A 20,006-nucleotide genomic window follows, 5' to 3' on the forward strand; every position below is an offset into this window, starting at 1 on the left:
TGCATTTATTTGGCCCATAGGCCTGATGGCTGCCCTCATAAAACCAGGGTTAATACGTGCAGGCCCCACGATCCCCCCCTCAGACCCTCCCCGTGCCCCCGCCGCGGCCGCGCACGCGCCATGACCTCCCCAGCCGCCCAAGGACTACAACTCCCAGAGGCGCCGGCGCGGAACCCCCGCCGCCCGTGTCGCGATCGCTGGTTGGCGCAGACTGTAGGAGCCGCATGGAAGGCCGTCTGTGATTGGAGGAGACGGCGAGGGGCGTGGCGCTACGAGGTTTAAGCCGCGGCGGGCGGAGAGTGGCGGTTTTTTGGACGTTGGGGCCGTGAGGCGGCGGCGGGACCCCCCATCCTGGGAACCCCCGTCCCGGGGCTTTCCCGGCGGGTTTCTCGCCGGGTACTCCCCGCCGCCAGCCTCTCGGAGTGCCCGAAGCTCTGCTGTCCCCCACCCGCGGAGAGCCCGGCGCTCCGCAGGGGCACGATGAGCGCGGCGGGGAGCCCGCTCTGCTCAAGGTAGTGAGTGTGGGGGAGCTGCTCCTCCCGGGACACCGGGGGTCCCGGAGCCCTTTCCTTCCTGCTCGGTGGCCTGGTTTAACGCAGGGCACCCTCTGGCCCGCTCCTGTGCCTGCTGTGCTTCCTACCTTTTACACTTTTCCATTTCTGCTGTTCTTCCTCAATAAAGCGCTCACCTCGTGCCTGGGTTACTTCCGTCCTTCTGGTGTTACTTATTGTTCTAAGTGTGTTAAGGCATTTTTGATCGTGCAGCAAGTTCCTACGTGGGAAAAAAACCCCATACTTTTGTATATTTAATGCTTTTCTATAGTGCCGGGAGTTAAGGAGCTTGGCACGTTTTCATGGATGTGCATTGGGGTTCTGATCTAAGCAGCTTTGGTGAGTGGCTCCATAAAGGTCACCACTGCCTCAGTGCCATCCATCAAATCACTTTATCATCAACATTCTGGCACTGGTCCCAGGGTCAGATTCTGGACTGTGTTTTCATTAAGCAGATCTTTGGTAAAGAGGCTTCTGTTACTCATGGTATCATTTAAAAAATGAACATTTTGGATCAACATAAATAACAAAAATAATGCTTTCCAAGGTAACTGTGAGCCGTGCAGCTCTATTTGCAAATTTGGTGCTTGTTTAGCAGATTAAATGTTTGAATGTCGTAATTATTGTTTATAGGAAAATACATGTAATCATGCATGTCCTTAATTTGATTTGCATAATATTGACTTGCTCTCCATCTAGCATTTTAATGTAAGATACAAGAACTTGGCAGGCTCTACTTCACTATTGAGGATGGACAAGCCATGTGGATAAGATCAAGTAGACCAGAAAGGAAAGCACATAGATTCCTATACGTACACCTTAAATTGAAGTGGCTGGTGCTTCAGTTATCTTGAATTATTGCCTTTATTCAATGGTCTGTCTCTAGAAAGTGTTTCTTTGTCTGGGTATCAGATAGTGACTGTCACAGATTGTTTTCCTGCTCATTTTACAGTGGCTTCTAATAGCACAACAATGGACTTTTTGTTCTCTGTGTTCTGTCCTTCTGTTCTTTCTTCCTTCTCTTTTCACATTCACCCTCCCTAAATAACCTATGAGACTTTGCTTCCATAACATTTTTTTCTCCTTATTCTGTAAGTTAGCCCCTTCTCCACAGTATTATAAACTTGCAAGCCATTCTATATCAAAGGTTTTGGTTCTCCTTAATGCTGTGACCACCTGTTATACCCGTAGCACAGTCAAGCTAATCTGTGTTTTAAATCGAATCTGTGTAAAAATTTAAAACCTGTTCAGCTATTTTAAAAAGTGTTTGAATTTTCTTGTCTGAAGCTTACATGTCTCTCTTTCTGTCCAGGGCACCAAACCCCCATGTCTCATCCAGACATGCTGACTGCCAGTCTCCAAACCAGGAGGACTTTACTCCTCTCCCTTCTATCAGTGAGCGCTTGGCCCGTCTCCATCCTTCCCGGGAGCTGCTGGAATATTACCGCAAGAAGATTGCTGACTTTGATGAGGAACAGGAGGATTTGGTAAAAAGGCTGGAGAGATACAAAGAAACGTATGACAATCAGGTAGGGAACGAGTTTTTGAGCAATGATGGACTACTTATCCTTCCACTGACTTAGTATTTTTCCTCAGTTGAAAACTTAGCGTAGATGTCTCCAGATTTACCAGTAATGTGGTAGAACTGAGCTATGAAGAAATAAGTAGATTTTGATTGTCAAAGCAGACAGAAACATACCTTCTTCTAAAGTTACCATAGTTTGGTTATATCTTCTCAGTGGGGTTTTTGCTTCTGTTTTTTTTTTTTTATTAAGACCTGAATTTAGATGCTGATTCTCTGTGTTGTCCAGTATCTTTCCCTTTTTTCTCATAGTAAAGGAGTGCTCTTTTGTCCAAATTTAATAGGCTTGGAGATATGGATATAATCTGTATTTACCACAGTGGAATTCATAAGCATAGCAGTAAACTTCACAGCAAATAAATGAGAGTTTAAAAGAAACTCCAAAACCTCCAAATCTGCCTTTTAAGAGGAAGAAATCTTACAGAATATCTGTAAGATATTCAGTGTTCTGATATGCCTTACAGCATGTATCTTTCTAGCAGTCATCTTGATAATTGTGGATGGTCCTTTGGGAATAGAGTGATCACTTCTGAGGTGACTAAGGTGTCTCCTCAAGTACTGGCCATGCTTGAAGCAGCTTGGGGAAATACGTGCTGTTCAAGTTATTTTCATATGGGAAAAAGAGGGGCAGGTTCCAAAATAGTGCTTTCTTTCGTACAGGAATGATTTTCTAAAAGGTTTGTTAGTTTTCCACACCAGGTAGAAAATAATTAATGTAACTTAGTAACTAGTCAGATTTCTCAGTGCTAAACCATACAGATACTTTAATGTGTATTATTCAGTAATTTATTTTAAAAGCAAGTGTTATTGCAGAGGCTTTGCTATGTTTTTGTTGATGTCACACTCCCCATACCTGTGCTGCTCTGACCACCAGTGTGGAAGTGCAATCACTGGAAACTGGACACCCTTGCTGAGGCCTTATTGAGCTGTTGTGTAGTGACAGTGATTCCTGGGGCTCTGAACTCCCTGCTGAAACATTTTAAAATCATTTTTCCAATACTGCCCTCAGCTGGTCAAATATTATAAGAGAATAAAATAATTCACTTGAGCTGGCTGTTGTTCTATAGCAGTTATAGGCTCAGAGCACAGGCAGTTTGAAGTTCCTAAGTGTTGCCCAATGCTCTGTATCATTTCAAGTACTTCATTCTCTCCACTCAGCACAAGTTGCAGTGGGAAGTCCGTCAGCTAGAAGAGGAGGTTTCAAAGTTGCAGAAGGCTTTGAGTGATATGCAAGTCTACCTTTTCCAGGAGAGGGAACATGTCCTTCGTCTTCACTCAGAGAATGACCGGCTGAAAATCAGGTGTGCTGTCTTAGCTGGTGTGGGCTGGGTCACAGGCAGCAGCAATTGCATACACTTGTGTGCTAGTTCTCATCCAGATCTGGGGTCTTCAGAGAAGCAATTATGCCACACTTCCCAGGGTGGGCTCTGTTGGGATGCTAAATATGTTTCCACTTATTATTCCTCCTATTCTGGTAGTAGAAGAAAGAGCAGAAGTTTAACGTAGGTTCACATTTTGATTGCATGCTATCAGTTTGAATGTGGGAGTTCTGATTGAACCTGACTCTGGTGGGTTGACCTTGGCTGGGTGCCAGGTGTCCACCAAGACTCTGTATCACTCACCTCCTCCCCTGGACAGGGGAGAGAAAATATAACAAAAGGCTCATGGGTCAAGATAAGAACAGAGAGAGATCACTCACCAGTTACTGTCATGGGCAAAATAGACTTGATTTGGGGAAATTATTACCAATCGAATGACCTCAGGGCTGGAGCACCTCTCCTGTAAAGACAGGCTGAGATAGTAAAGGCTGTTCAGCCTGGAGAAGGCTTCAGGGAACCCTTACAGCACCTTCCAGCACTTAAGGGGCCTACAAGAGAGCTGGAGAGGGAGTTTTACCAGGAGCATGTAGTGACAGGACACGAGTGATGTCTTTAAATTGAAAGAGGCTAAGTTTAGATTAGATGTTAGCAGAAAATTCTTCACTGTGAGGGTGGTGAGGCACTGGAACAGGTTGCCCAGAGAAGTTGTGGATGCCCCATCCCTGGAAGTGTTCAAAGCCAGGTTGGATGGCACTCTGAGCCCCCCTTCTTAAATATCCCAGAGGTGCTGCCACCATTGTGATGGGCTTGGCCTTGGCCAGTGGCAGCTCCATTTTGGAGCTGGCTGACATTGTCTCTTGAACATGGGGGAAGAGCTTCTAGCACCTTCTTACACCCCTGTAGCCCCCTGCTACCAAAACCCAGATGCAGATCTTGCATCTGCCTGGCAAAAGTTCCTCAGCCATAAAAACACTTAAGTTGGAGTAGAAAATACAGACCAAAGCAAATAGTTTTCCCTCACTCTGAGATCATGACATCAGCCACTCATTTTTAATGCCATTTAGTTGGGGAACTGTAATATAACCCATCATACCAGACAAACTGCCAGTGACAAAGGAGCTCCCAACCTTCTTCAGAGTATTTATGAGTGATAGTATCAAGTTTTCTCTTAAAGATTTAAGAACTTAAGTCAAAACATGTGTTGCTGTTCTTTGGCACTTTTCAAGAGTGTGATGAAAAGTCTGACACAGTCTTTAATGTAGTTTGCTTTAAAAACAATGGACACTTACAATCTAAAAGTTCATAACTTTCTAATGAAAATTCTTCACCTCATGTGCTATTGTTGTATCAACCTATGTAGTATTGTCATATTTGAAAAGAGGCTCTCCAATCCCAACAGAATTGGTGGTGTTCTTATTGTATTGGCCACATCCATAATGTGTTCAGGAAGCTGTTTTTAAAGCAATATTCTCAAGAACTGCAACAGCTTAGAAAACTTGCAAGCATTAACAAGTAATGTCTTGATGTATTTTTAAAAAAAAGTGCTTTCTTTGAATTCCAGGGAATTGGAGGACAGAAAAAAAATTCAGCATCTCCTGACTGTAATGGGAGCAGATGGAGAAGTTACATATTTTCACAATGAGCCTCCACATAAGGCAAGTTCCCATTTTTCTGTAGAACTCTGCTTTGGATTGTAACATCTGTATCCCAGGGTGACCACAGACCAGATCTGTCCCACAAGTCAAAAGTTACTAAATGAGCCCAGTAGAGGAGGGATCTGTAGCAACATCAGGTTTTAGTATAAATGCTGAAAGGTAAGTACGAACAAGCACACTGAAAGTAGCATCAACCTCCTTCTACCTTCAAAACATACCTCCATGTCAGCCTCCTGAATGTCAGATAGGAGTCTGAAGTCATCTGGCAAATGGTCATTGAGAAGATGGAGAAAACACCACAAGAAGAAAAAAAAAAGTGCTGAAAGCAACCAGGTGCAGTGTTTGAAGATCAGCTATCTAGGAGTGCCTCTCTTAGGACCTCACTCAAGGAGAAAGTGGCAAGGTTGCTGCAGCATTTTCCTGGGCAGAAGAACCATCCTCTGTAGGCAACATTGTGTCACATATTTCAGAATTATGGTTAAATTGATTAAATTGCAGTACATGTGAAGTGCAGTGTAGCTGAACCTTTATAAAGTCATAAATGATTCGGACATAGAGAGTATATGATGGGAATATAGAATTTATCTTGGAATAAGGTGCAGAAAAAGGCTGAAATATGCTGCATTATTCATGGTTGCTCTGCACCACCCAAGTACTTCAAAAATCTTGAAGCTCTAAAATTCCTTGGTTTAGGGTAGCTCTAAAATTAGTGCTATTATGTAGTATCGACCTAAAGATAAGCATTGGGGTTATAACCTGCTGTCATGACCTTTTTTTTTTTTTTCTGTTAAGCAAGTTTCAGTTCAACAGTTGAGTTGTTTCAATATTCTTGATACTTGCTTTTATCCCAGGCTTGTTCAGTAGCTTGAATGAATGTGCTGATAAATGAAGCTCCATGTTTCTCTGTCTTGCTGAGACAAGGAGGAGTGTGAAAGAAGGAAATAACATCATCTTCACCTTCCTCTTCTCCTCTCTATCCCCAAAATGCTCCTTTCCTGCTGAGGGTGCTGACTTTCATCCTAATGAAGCCGGAAAAGGCAGAATTACTTTCCACTTGTTTTGGTGAAAAAAATAGAGGCAGAAATAGCAAAACTCAGCCATGATAAGGGAAACTTTTCAACATGGACATTACACTTGTGAGTGTCTTCCTTGTCTTGTGGTAGGAGTAAGGTAATGCTGTTCTTTTGGATACCTCATTTTAACTTTTTAAGATTTGTTCTTGACCGTTGCTTTGGGGAAGTCAGATGTTCAGTGCAGATATCTTGTTTCTCTAGGTTACTGTTCTGCAAATGCCAGCAGAGTCACATGAACGAGATGATACTTCCAGCCCAGGTACCACATCGAGCTGGCTGACAACAGCTCAGCTACTGATACTTGTTTCTCTGTGTCTGTCTCCAGTATACTGGAGTAATTCCTTCCTGAAAATGCTTTGGTAAATCTCTATCAAGTTCCCTAAATGTCCATGTGTACATACATATACATGCAGTGCTCTTGGCTTCCCTTCAAAACCTTTTCAAATAGCCTCTTGTGTCCATGATTTGCCCAGCTAAGGAAGAGGTTGGTATGACCATCAGGTGGCTGTTCTGGAAGTATGCAGGTACCAACTGGACAGGCACCTTTGCCACAGCCATTCCAAGGCATGAGGTTCTGCCTGACTTTCTGTAGACAGTAGTGTGTATTTGTATGCCTACATACTAATTTTTTCCTTTGCCTCATCTAAATTGACTGAAATTAGTCAACAAGCTCAAAACTCATTCAAGGCTTGATGTTTGTGCAGCTGTGACATCTGCCTGTTCATCATTTATTTAAGAAAATGTGTTAAGTTTGCTTTCTATGTATGCCAAGATATTTAGTACATTGCCTAAATACTAAACACTGCGATGTGATGGACTGGGATAAAGTTATGTGATCACCTTAAGTTGTGAAATTCTTTTCTTTCAGCTAGCCCTCCTAGAAGTCCTTGTGACTATAGCAGTGGCAAGCTTTTTTCTGTCCCTGTAGGCCCACCAGAACATACAATATGTCATGCTTGGAAGGGTATTGCAAGTAGATTGGAAAACCCTTTTCTACTTTTGGTACATTTCTGCAATAGGTACCGAGAGGAGCACTTCAAAAGAAACAGTACAAGGAGAAAAACCAGAAGAGAGATATCAGTGTGTAAATCAAACACTTCTACTACAGGTAAAAGCATTTGCTAAGCAATGGACATAATTCCTGGCTTGCAGAAAATTGTGATTAAAAATATGCTGTCTGCTTAGATAAGATGTAGATGTACCAATTTTATCAGTCCTTGCATCTTAGTATAGATTCACATTTTCTGTCAGTTTACTTAGCTGTTTCTTTCCAGTGAATGTAGATTTAAGAACTCTGAAAGATCTATGTAAACAGATGTCCCACTAATGTCAACTGAAATATGTTGCCCTTAAGTACAGAATGTGTAATTGATGTTATCTCCCACAATTTGATAGTGGCCGTGAATTCACACTAAACCTTCTGAAGATCTGCAGGGTTGGGTGTTTTGTGGTAATTTGACAAAAGCAACGTGTCTGAGACAGTATTAGGCAGCCCCAATAAGATGCACCTGTACCATGAAATGTTCCCTTTGTTAGACTTCAATGAAAGGTAGCATGACAGAATGAAAGATAAAATGTGCAGTATCATGAACTGGGGAAGGTACCAGAAGCTGTATGTAAAGTATGAGGAAGGATGAATCAAGAAAAGCAAATAAAGGACTAACTTGTACAGCAGATATTGGTGGTGGTGGTTATTATTATTAATATTATTTGTTCAAGGGTGATGTTGACTGACCTGATGGCCAGTTAGCTATCTAACAGCATTTATTCTGGAACAAAAGCATCATTCAAAATTGACATAAAAATAAGCAATCTAAATACACACCAAGGTTTTTTTCCAGATAGTTTCTAACATAAAGGCCAGATGCACATTTTTCAACTATTTGCTCCAATGTATCTCACTGACTATGTGCCCTAGATCAGGATTCTTTGCATTCCTCTCCTTCACTCTTTATCTTGTTTACATTTAGTAATTAATTCTGGTTGAGTAATTTCTTTTGTTCAATATCTGTGGACTTGCTGCCTTCCTAGAATTTAGGTATTTTTATATCACCATTTCATTGGAAGATGGTAGCAGAGGAATGGAAGTGTCTCTGCATATTTCACAGGATTTGTCATATGTAATTTAATCATGTGCAATTTAAATCTTTCCAGTATCTTCAACCTATTGTTGCTGTTTATGGTATGTCTCTCTTGCCTATAGCATGATTTTTTAAAAAATGATTCAGTTGTTTGGAATCCTTAGCATTAAAACAAAAAGAAAGCTTGAGAAATCAGAACTGCTAAAGATGTTATCAGGTAGAGTCTTTGATCTGAATCTTGAAATTTTAGAGACTTGCAAGGACAGGAGCAGAACTGGTTTGAGGTCTTGTTCAGCAATGTTTGCCTCTGCTTATCCAGATCCAGGCCTTGCAAGCTCAAATAGAAGAACAGACACGATTATCCAAGGAACAGGTCGAGGCACTACTAGAGGACAGGCGGATTCACATGGAGGAAGCTGAAGTCCAGCATCAGAGGGACCAGGAGAAGATCAAAGCTGTAACAGAGAAGTGAGTGTGAGAGAATGACCACGGTGTAGTCATGAGATGAGAAGAGATGGAACAATAGAAATGTTATGACTTTGAATGTGTTGCTCCTGCAGCAGGCAGAAAAGCTAATTATGCAGCCATCTGGTAGTATGTGTGGAAGATGATGAGTGGAGTAATCTACATATTAAAAATCCTATTTCACATAGGAAGAATAGCACTTCTTTCATTAGATAAGAGCTAAGCTGAGTAGGAGAACACCTATCTTTTTCTTCCATGCTGCTTCCAACTTGCAGTGATGACTGCGGAAATTAAGGTAGGAACTAGGAAAGAAGTTAATTAACTCCACTGGGATCCCTTTTTGCAGGCTCCAAAAGACACAAAATCTCTTATATGAGAGTACCCGTGACTATCTCCAGCTGAAGTTTGATGCCAGAGCCAATGAGAAAGCATGGATGGCAGAGAAGGACTGTCTGTTGAGGCAACTTGGCAAAGGTCTGGATCAACTTGTTTTCAATAGTCCATCAGGACAAAAGAAGCATAAAGGTACCAAGAAGATGCATCGAGCTGATGATGGAGCTTCAAAAGTCCAAAGCAGAGAAATAAAGGTAATTTTTTTGTCCTAGATAGAGTCTCTTTAACAGTTTTTAACTTGAAAATTGCAAGCATCTGGGCTCTGGCTCAACAGGCAGTAGCTAGCAGCTGTTTCAAAGCTGTACTGGCTTGCCATAAGTTACATTGCTTTTGGCACTAATCTAAACCAAAACTTCTCCTGCCTCAACCTCAGCATTGCTTGCAAATTTCAGATAAAATGTGTAGTTAGGATTTATGGTTGTGTGTCACTGGCAGTTTCTTTCATGCCCAGAACAAATCCCTAGTTCTGTAAGTCACTTGATATGTGGGGCCAACAGTTTTCAACCTGCTGGTTGCACGTGGCTTTCTGTTGGTGCAAGTGCTCTGAGCTAATGGACTTAGAATGCCATGTCTGGATCTTCCTTGCTGCTGTCAGGGGAGAAGGAGTCCTTTCTGTTGATGTACTCCAGCTCTTTTACACTAGTCAGTATTTTTCTTCACTTCTGCTATACTTCCAGTGAGAAGCTGAGAGATCTGAAGTGGGTAAACAGGCAATAAGGAAGTGGAAAGTAAACAGGCAATAGGGAATGGTTTTCATCTACCACTGAATGCAGATGCTTCTGAAATGCAGTACTGGGAAACGGCTGTGAAGAGGAGAGTTACAGCATTAGTTGAATATTATTTTTAAAGGGAAGAGGAGAGAGTTCTTTATCTGATGATGAGCAGTCATATACAATTTAACTTAATTAAAAGGTTTTGGTAATGGAAGTAATGGTAGACTATTGTCCACAACTACTTATTTCATTAGCTGCAGCTCCAGTTGTTAGTTTTTATTTGCCTGTCATACTGGCAATTTTATCACACTTGCTTTTCCAGAGCAGGGGAGATTTTGTAAGCAGAGTCTTTTGAGTTGACTCTTTCTGTTTCTCCTATGTCCTAGTCACTGCAGGAAAAGCTAATGCAGGAACAACACCTATCACACATGTACAGAGAGCAGTGTGTCGCCCTGGAAGGCGAGCTGGCTAGGATTCGTGAGGAGAGAGATGCTGGGAAAGAACTCTTTAAGGTAATTAGTCTGTAATCATCTGCTAGCTATGTGATGATCTTCAGCCTTTATTTTGTATACCTTATTGAGTTTTCATCTCCATAGGAACGCTCAGAAAAGATGGGGAAGCGCCTGAAGCTGATGACTCAGCGATGTGAGGCCCTGGAAAAACGTCGTAGTATGGAAGTAGAAGGCTTCAAGAATGACATTAAACAGCTTCAGCAGAAACTGAAAGATGTAGAGAAGCAGATTTACAAGGTTGCAGTTAAGCATTTCTGAGGCAGGCTATTATGGGCTTACCCTATAGAGCTGTATGCTCAGTATTTAAATGCACTGTTTCCCTAGAGTTTAGGAAATAATTTCTTTCCTACGTGCTTCTTTAGATATCAGTATTTGACAAAACTTGCCTCTTGTGTATTTTACAAAGTAAAAAACATGTCTTTGTTAATCAGTCAGGCATTGAGCTTGCCAGGAAGTGTCCTGACTATGCATTAGCTGAGTATTATTCTTTCCACTCTGAAAGTTCTTACGTGATAGCTGTAGCTCACTTTGCTGTCTCAAAATTGCAAGGCAGTAAAGTAGTTTGATTCAAAAGTTTATCCTGCAAAGAAAATGATGATTTGTTTTCTTTCTGGGAGCCATAGCATTTGGGTTGGGTCCAGTAAGAGCTAGATCATTGAAGTATTGTGAGTATTCTATTTGTTACTTTGTTAATATGTCATTTGTAACTCTGCAAAAATCACTGTGGAAGCAATGGCTGGAAGTTGACTCTGTGTACTCTGTAGTAGCTTCCAGATGTGTAGATGAACATCAGAACAGCTTAGAAGGGAAGCCACAGCCTTGATGTTGCTGGAAGTTTAGGAGAGATATTTATCTCAAGCATATGCTTGAGAGGATGATCCAGGCATAGTGTAGACTCACTTTTTTCCTGTACTTTTGGTGCACAGTTCAGTTTCCTTAGACTAATGCATTTATTTTGACTAAAGGCCTTGGGTTTTTTATATTTTTGTTGTTGTTGTTGTTGTTGAGCTGTGGGTTTTTAAACTTTATTCTGTAAGGACCAAACAGCGTATGTAAAAAGGGGGGAAATGGCCTGTGATACCCTTACTACAGACCTGTATGTTTTATATCTGTAGGTGTGCTTTTAATTGTACTCTCCACTTCATTACACTGTTAACCACAAGAGGGCAGGGGAACAAAATATTTGCTAGAATTCTCCAGATTGGTAGTTAAATCCTTCTCATCACTTGAGGTCTGATGACTGCATTTCGTGATTTGCATATTAAAATCTTTGACCAAGAACTACATGATGGCAATAAGAAACCCTGGCAGGTCAAGAAAATAAAAGTGTTTGAGAGTAGTTTCCAAGCCCATGCCCTTGAAAGTGACTGGGCTGGCATGCTATCCAGTTCCAGAGTGACAGGAAATGTCAGCCCTGGCCAGCTTGCCATCAGGAATTCTGATTATCCAGCAGCCTTTGTTCAGCTCAGTACAGGCCATATGTCACTGCCTGAAACAAGGCGTTGTACTTGAACTGCTCTTGAACCGTGTGCAGTTTAGGAGGCAGCAGGTCTGGCACAGCAGTTAGCTCACCTCTAGTTTTAGTAGGAAAAGAGGATAAGATGTCATCATATCAGGTGAGGTACTTAGAACTAGGTACAAATTACTTGATAAATATTTTAACCTGCCTCTTTTTGTGGGTCTCTAAGTAATACGGGAATTAGAAAGCTGAGTCAACAGGCTATGGGTAAACTTGATTATATTCTATCCAGATTTCTTCCTTGCCTGTAATATAACACCATAATGTTATGAAAGCTTTGCTCTTTATTTTTGGTTCTAAAGCACCTTTCTATTGGTGATGTGCATTATCAAAGTGCCATTAACTTACGCATCTTCTTTGGTAGCTGCAAAGGGTCCCCTTTGGAGTTCTCTCCCTCATGCACTCATCATAATACTCTCTAAATTGTATTCTGTACAGCTTTGTTTATATTCATCTGGTTTTTTTTCCCTTTTTAGGTGACTCTGAATATGGGACCAGAGCAGGATCTTGCAATTCTACGTGAGGTCCGCCAAGGAAACAGACTAACACGTAAAATTCAAGGACAACTGAAGGACTTAAAAACAAAAATCTTCTGTTTAGAGAATGAACTACGGGTCTGCTGAGGCTGAATTGTTAGCTGACATCCTAGTTTTGGGAATGAGATATTGCTAAGTGGAATAGTCATATGCAAGAGTAGCTCCTGCTTGTCTGTTTCCTGGCATCCATTGACAGAAGGTTTGAGGAAATCTGCAGTTAATGTCATAACAGTGTATGAGCCGTTCCCAGAGTGCCAGATTATATGGCTGTTTCAGCTGAGAGATGGCACCTGGTAAGACTGACACAGAAAGTACATGATGACTGATATATCAGGAGTGTGTGTATTACTTCTTCTTTCCTTCATATCTGTGGTAGGGATCAGTGTATACTGGCCTTCGCCTTTATTTGGAGCATATTATAAACCATATACGTGGTTATAAAGAAATTAATAATCATAGAAGGATCTAGTTCAGGATCTGAATTTTGGCTGACCTTTTCCTATGCGAGAAGCAGCTTTTAAAATAGTTTAAGTGGTTACTGTTTTGGTGCTTAGCACTTCAGGATGTAACTGGAGATTTTTGTTGGAAAAGACTACATATAGAAGCCTGTACTAAAATGTATTACATCTGACTCTCCCCTTGACAGCATAACTATTTTAAAATGGCTCCCCTTTGCTTGGTTCTATGTAATTGGAACAAACCTGACTGATTTAATATGGTGGGAAAAGATAACCCATTATAGAACTCACCTGCAAGAACCAGCAGCATAGAACATGTTTTGAATGCTTGGTGGGGAGGGAGGTGCTGCACTATCAAGTTTCATCTTCTTGTCCCCTTCCTCCCAGTGTATCTTAACACACAGAGGGTGCCCATAATAAAAGGGATCAAGTATCTTCCTTAGCCACCACATTATCTGTTGTTGTAGCTCTAAATATCATGGTTATGTACAAGGAAATCATGATCAACTTCTGCTACAGCACTTGTTGCTACTGAACTGCAACAAACTGTGGTGGAAGAGCAGGTGCCTAGTTGCTCCATGAACTGTAACTCTAGCTATGTAATGATTCTCTAGCCATATGATGATTATCTCCACACCAGACATCACGACATCGCAATTCCAGAAAACAGATGGAATCATGAAAAGGGTTACAACAGGGCTTCAGCCAAGTTCATAATTGCAGGTGTTCATGCTGTTAGTGTAGCGTCAGCAAATCTTGTCCACCGTGTAGTCAGAGAGCAGATCTGTGTTGGAAAAGGGATTTCAATGCCTCTTTTTCCTACTTTACCTCTTCCTACCTTGTTTCTGAAGTGTACACCTTTTATCCTACCAGCACTCCCTTTCCCATTGAAAAGAACTTGGTGTGTGAAAGCAGGCAATTTCTTTTTGACATGGAAGTGGCCATGGAGATTCTCATTCAGTGCCTGAGATGTAGATATGCCAAAGATGTTTTTGTGCTGTCAGGATTTGGAGAAGAAAGAATCATTTCTATAGTACCAGCTAAAGCAATGTGGGAGGAGAAATGCCCTAAAGAAGTCAAGACTTGCTTCAGTTGTCTAACCTATTTGTGACAAGCTTTCTCTCCCTTAGGGTCCTGGACTGTGGCTTTTGTTTTGTCTGTGTTCCTGAGGTCAGTTCATCACAGGTTCTCTGACAGTCTGTGTCTGGCTGCTCAGCATTGCAGCTTACAGGAGGCTGTTTTAAGGTATTTGCACTGGTTAGTTTAGCTGAAAATGCTGAACTGCTCAGAAACTGGTTCATAAATAACTTGAGTGCCAATGCGATGTGGACAGTTGAGGAAGGTTTAATGCCATCCATCTTTTAGTCTCACTCTCTCTTAGTTGACTAATTCTTTCTTAGAGAAGTCAAGCTAATTAAAGTGAGTTTGTATGCAAAATAACATATTGCTGGTTTGAAGATTAGATATCAAAGTTATCTCAAGTCCTGGAAGGCTGCTTCTGAAAATTGCTACATAATGAAGTATTAGCCACTTATTCAGCAGGATCCATCTACTTAAATTCAGCTGATGGGAAACTACCAAAAAGTCTCTTTAACCTATAGAAATCAATGGGTTCCTGTTTAGTTTCAACTCTTTCAAGCTAAAGAATTGCCTTTGAAATTACATTTTGCTCACTTGAAAACCATGAAGTGTGAATGGCCAAAGACTTCAGGCTTTGACAATTTAGGTTTGTAAGACTGGGAGGAAGTATTGGGGGAAGAAGGATGTAAATGTTTAATTTCCTGCCTTCCTTACCAATATTCTTTATTACCTGAAAGACTGAACAGAATAAGATGACAATATTCCTAATATATTTGCTGATGTGTCAAAAACAAAGTGCAGCTTGAACTTGATTCCTAATTTGTTTCTAGGCTATGAACACTTCCTATTTGAGGCGGAGGGAAATTACAGTATTGCTACTCAGTAAATCCATTTTATTTGGAGGCTTGAATATTTGTCCAAGTGCAGGAAGTGCAAAGTATTGTACGTGCTCTTTGTGTGACATCATGTGATCATGTGAAATGTTGCCAAAACAAATGTGGACCTTCATGCCAAGAACTGCTTTAAAAAGCTAAGTGCTTCCTACCACTGACAACTCCCCTTTAAGATGTCCATAAAGAATTATTGGCATTTTCAAAAGGGTTTCCTGGGAGAGGTTCCACTACCTAGTTTAGTCAATTTTTTCCCACAGTTTTTGGGTAGAAATCAAAAAATTTACTCCAAAGACCAATGAGCTTTTTATGCTAGTTTAAGTTAGTAATGTGTGACTTGGATCATTCCAATACAGCTAAATGCCAGGTTATGGATGTAGGAGCACAGAATTTTGAAAGATCTCCAAAATGTCTACTTCTAAGAATATGGAGACTATACTACAGGATTAAAGGTTAGAACTGGACAAATGCTCTTATTGTGAGCCAAGATATGAAAATGTCTCTTGCACAAATGGGAGAAAAATGAATAGAGGAAAACCTTATTGTTGTGCAGCTTTATTTAGGTACGGAAGGAGCGCGTACGTTTTGGAAGGAATGTTGGAATATTGGCTAAGGCACAGAACCACAGATGATTCAGTGGTAGAGAAAAGGTTGTGCAAGAGCTCATTTTATATTGCATTAAGAAGCCTGATTAATATACATGTCTCTTGAAGACAAAAAAATCTACCCAAGGCCTCTCTATCCTAGCAGAGCAATGCTGAGCAAGAACAAGTAGCCTGAGTCTGAAGTTAATTTTAAAAAGCGTACATTTTTAACAGGAAGATTGTGCTTTTCCCCCTCATTATAACTAGTTGTGGAGGTAACAAATTCTCTGTCTCTATCTGCAAATCAAAAAAATTATTTCACCTCTGGAGAAGGTACCTTGTTTTAATAAGTTACCGGGTTGGACACATTAGAACTTAATGAAATATAATAACATGAACTAACAGGAAACCATTTAGTAGTTCCTTCTGGCTTCAAACCTATGATGTATTTATATGCAATATTTGTAGGAGTTTTTTAGTATTCATGCAGTTGCCTTAATTATAGGACTGTCTGCTGTGTCAGCTAACCCTACACAGCAAGGTTATACAAGGTAAAAAGCCCCAAAATTAAAGAAAATCCCTTGTGATCTTCCTGTACCACAATCTGCAGTAATTTGTGACTGCACTTAGAAAGGCAGATTAACAGCTCTCACAGGTGTCAGAATAAATCTAAACAGTAGTATAGTATGTGCTGTATTTAAATTGCCTATGTAAGCAGGAGACACACACACACTTTACCAGTATGGATGGACTCTCCAGGCAGCCTGATATTCTGGAATTGAAATGTCTCTGTGTGTAGGGCAGGAAGTAATTCTTTGATAAGTAGATACTTCTTCTGAGACGAGCTGGGAGCAACATGCCTGTGTACTTTGTTCTGTTCATACTCATGAAAAGTGATGTCGTTCAGACTTTTAATGACAGCTCACAAACACATTCAGTTTGATATACTAGAATGTATATGTACCCACTTGGTCAAAATTTTAATAAAGATGTCCCATTTGTCCCCGTTCAAAGTGGCATCGTAGATCATTTGTAGACAAGGGACACTTAAAGATTTTTTCTTTAATTTTTCTGCAGTATTTTGCATTTATGTTTTCAAGTTGCTTTAAATTGTAAGAAAATATCCCTTTTAGTCCCTACACAGTTATTGTTAAATTTGCAAGTCTAGCTGTAGAAGTATATACATTTTTTAGCCTGTGGACTGGGTTTATGCACCAAAACATGATTGGATACAGTGTAGAAAGTGTGAGAGGTGGAAGCTGCAATGATCCCTTCTGGCTCTTCGTAAGGTTTCAGGCACAAAGAGCAGAGTTTGTTTTAATTCTTAGGTTGCATCAAAAGTTAAGGACTTTCTGTTTGAAGCTGGCCATCAGAGGTAACTGGAATTTAACTCACTAGCAGGAAATATTTCTGCTGTAACTCAAGTATTTGAGAAGAGTGGAGTGGACTTCTGGTATTTCCCGTTTAGCACCAAATGAACTGCTGGAGAAAGGGCATCTTTGAATATGGGTTAGAGTAGCTGCCCTTCAAGTAAGCTCCAGAAGTCCAGCTTTAAAAACAGAGCCTTCAATGGGATTGGCTGTTCACTTACACTGTCTAAATTGCATTTTTTAAGGATTGCGATGCTGTTGGACTGGGGACAGATTACAAATGTGTAATACAGATTATTTGATTTTATTCAGAAAACTCAGAAAGGCTTTTAACACAGAAGTGCTTCAATGTTAAAGCAAGACAATGATTTTACTGCACAGGCATGAAGGGATTTGTTGTTGAAATGGGTTTGATTTTAATAAAAAACTCTGGATTTATCCTGGTGAAGCACATCCAGGAGGTGCTCGATTCTCCTGTAGTGATTCAGAGATTGAATTGCCTTTCTTTCACTATAAGTGCTTCTAAACCATCCAGTAAAACAGTTTTTCCTTTTCAATCCTAGCTTGGGTAGACAGATATCTACAGGGGATGCTGTTCATCAGCACTGTTCTGTTATGTCCCTAATTATGTGACTGTGGAACTTCTTGAAAAGTAAGGATGATGAGCACAGTCACTTAAAATACAAACCAAGCACTAGTACTTTTAAGACAGAGAAAGGAGGAAATTTAGGCAAGACTTCAGATTTGAAAACATGTATTTCCAAAATGATGGAATACATAGATACATCCTTCATTATGGTAAATATATAAACCATGGAAAGTCTTTTGAAAGTTCTCAGCTTAAAGTATATAAAAACTTCTTTCTGCAAGTGAAAATGTGCTCTAGATGTCAAGAGATTGTTCTGGTGTGCAGGAAGTAATTCAGCTCTACTCCTGGGACAGGACCTGCAATCAGAAGGTGCTCCTAGAGGTACTGGGTCAAGTTCATGTGAAAATGTGCCCTCCTTACTGAGGAAAAGGAAGGGCAGCCATTTCTATGTAACTTTATCTGGACAGTTGGAGCTTGAGACCTATGGAGAGTTACACAGTGAAAAGAGAGAATCATGAATGAGGCTTTCCACCCAGACAGGCAAGTTGTAGGAGAGCAATGTCAGTCAAAGTCAGCACTGAGGGAGCACAGCCGTGTGTACAGCAAAAGGAAGTCTCAAAACCCAACTCAGGTCAGCTGGTACAAATGTTGACAGTGTAACTGTACTGGTAAAATATAACTACCTTAGCAAAACTCACTGTATCAGCACAACTTAACGTGGCAAGGAGGTCCTTTTGCTAATGGGTTGTTGATTGTGGGACCGCATTGATTCCCTTACAGTTAATACTGTGGCATTAACAGGGGTTTTTCTGGGATTGTTCCACCAGTAATGCCTTTTAGAGCCCAGTCCATTCCTGAGGAGCCAAAAAGGGAGATAATGGGGAACTGTGTCTTCAGAGACTGCCTTTTCCTCTGAGAAACACTTCTGCCTTTGAGCCATTTCGATGAGGAGTGTTGAGATGAAATTGTTGTTTGTGCTTCAGAGCATGGCTGAGGCCAGGAAAAGGGGTGTGGAGCCACTGGGATGGTGAACTCTAGGGACAGTTGGGTATCTTTGGTGTGGAGCTTGTAATTAGTGTTGAAAATCACACAAGAAAAAAGAAGGGAAGGAGCAAGTGGCAGATAATTGAACCTTTGGGGAGCCTACAGAGAAAGGATTGTTGGCATGGAGCTAAAAGTAATTTATAGAACAGAAAAACAGTTGTTAGATAACTAGAAGCAAAAGCATAACAAGGAGAGGCAGGGATGTACAGAGATGGATCTAGAGAGGGGAGCTGGGAGGAACAGGAGATGTGCATTAAGTGCTGCACTTGTATCAAAGGCTGCTTTTATCATGAGGAAACATAGCCAAAGTGGAAAACAAACAGCAGCTCAAACAAAGCAAAAAAAATACTCCAGTTGGCTCCTTTGGCAAAGAGTCAGATTCTTTGAAATGCATATTCAGGGTAGGCTGGGAGAGGTGTGTTCTGAAGCCAGCAGTGATCTGTTATATCCAAGGGTGGTCTGTCAGGAGTGCCAGCTCCCTGAGTCACCTCCATACAACACAGATCCTATTCCTGCAGCACTGATTCCAGCTGTTTCTTTCCCTGATGGGGTTAATCCCACCATACAGGATTATTATAAACTGTGGTTTCCACTGCTACCATATTGCACACAGTGAGGATGAGAGATGTGGCCATCTGGGCATGCACTCATGTGTCTTGGGGTGCTTGAGAATTTGGGAATATAAGACTGCTGGTAGACTTGAGATAATAACATTTATGTGAGGTGGTTTTAAAACACTACTGTCAGTGGTAATGTTACTCCTGGACATCAGTGCTTTCTGCAATGAGTAAGTGGTCCAAAATTAGTTATTTTAAGTACAGTGTATAGCTATTCAAATTCCTGAGTTCACTATTTATTACACATTCAGATTAATTTTGTTCCTTAATATTGTTCTGTTGTAACTATATTGTAACAGATAGAAATCACCATGCCATAGTCATTTTCTTCATTTTTTCTCCAGAGACAAGAGCTTTTCTCTATCTTCATTATAGCATAGTTCTATCAGGAAAAAGACTTTGTTTCTTTAGAAGTCAACAATACTACTGTTAGCCTTTAATTTTGCTTTTCCCTTCCCTCCATTTTAGTACCATGTTCAGTAGAAATAAATGTGCTTACTTATTTTAATATGCAACAAATTTCCAAAAAAGTGCGGTTGTAATTTTTCAAGCATAAGGCTGTTCATTTAAGAAATGCAGACAACTTCCTGCTAAGAATACATCATTCAATTCTCATTCTTTAAATGGCAAATAAATTTTAATTTAGATCTGTGTTTATTACACATTTTTCTTAGTATTTTGTTTTCTTTTTTGGAACAACTATAAAAACTTGGTTTATTTCTCTCATGTTGGATAAAACCCAAACCAACATTCCACCAAAAAACTCTAGCAGTGAGTGTCATGGCCTCCTGAGATTCCTGCCCTCCAATGATTAAAGTGGTGCACAGCTCCCTGTTTTCAGTTGTGGGGGTACCAGGGGCCTGGCTGTGGGCAGCCCTTTCTGTTTGTACTGGAGGAAGTATCCCCATGATTCAAGCGTAGATGGTGGATGTACATCTGTGGCCTCCAGTGGGGTAGAAAGGAGGAACACAAGTT

General features: G+C 40.7%; 1 protein-coding gene across 2 annotated transcripts; it reads left to right on the forward strand.

Annotated features, from left to right (window-relative positions):
• The first annotated feature begins 269 nt into the window (after positions 1-269).
• CCDC77 (coiled-coil domain containing 77) lies at positions 270-19,683 on the forward strand. 2 transcript variants are annotated; one of them, XM_051784972.1, is made up of 11 exons: positions 270-512; positions 1,864-2,080; positions 3,292-3,434; positions 5,014-5,107; positions 6,382-6,439; positions 7,200-7,288; positions 8,581-8,729; positions 9,073-9,313; positions 10,219-10,344; positions 10,429-10,587; positions 12,340-19,683. In XM_051784972.1, the coding sequence occupies exons 1-11, from the start codon at positions 481-483 to the stop codon at positions 12,484-12,486; spliced, it is 1,455 nt and encodes a 484-aa protein (XP_051640932.1). In that variant the 5' UTR covers positions 270-480; the 3' UTR covers positions 12,487-19,683. The 2 variants fall into 2 exon arrangements, with proteins under 2 accessions (XP_051640932.1, XP_051640933.1); XM_051784973.1 differs by having other exon boundaries at positions 271-512; positions 10,429-10,581.
• Positions 19,684-20,006: the final 323 nt, after the last annotated feature.

This window comes from Manacus candei, unplaced genomic scaffold, assembly GCF_025592945.1.
Source record: "Manacus candei isolate 608988 ecotype Guabito, Panama unplaced genomic scaffold, ASM2559294v1 h1tg000018l, whole genome shotgun sequence".
Taxonomy (NCBI): Eukaryota; Metazoa; Chordata; class Aves; order Passeriformes; family Pipridae; genus Manacus; species Manacus candei.

Coding starts and splice junctions, on each gene's coding strand:
- CCDC77 (XM_051784972.1), top strand. CDS start 481: ATGAGCGCGGCGGGGAGCCCGCTCTGCTCAAG. Junction 9,314..10,218: donor TCCAAAGCAGAGAAATAAAG/GTAATTTTTTTG, acceptor CCTATGTCCTAG/TCACTGCAGGAAAAGCTAAT. Junction 10,345..10,428: donor CTGGGAAAGAACTCTTTAAG/GTAATTAGTCTG, acceptor TCATCTCCATAG/GAACGCTCAGAAAAGATGGG.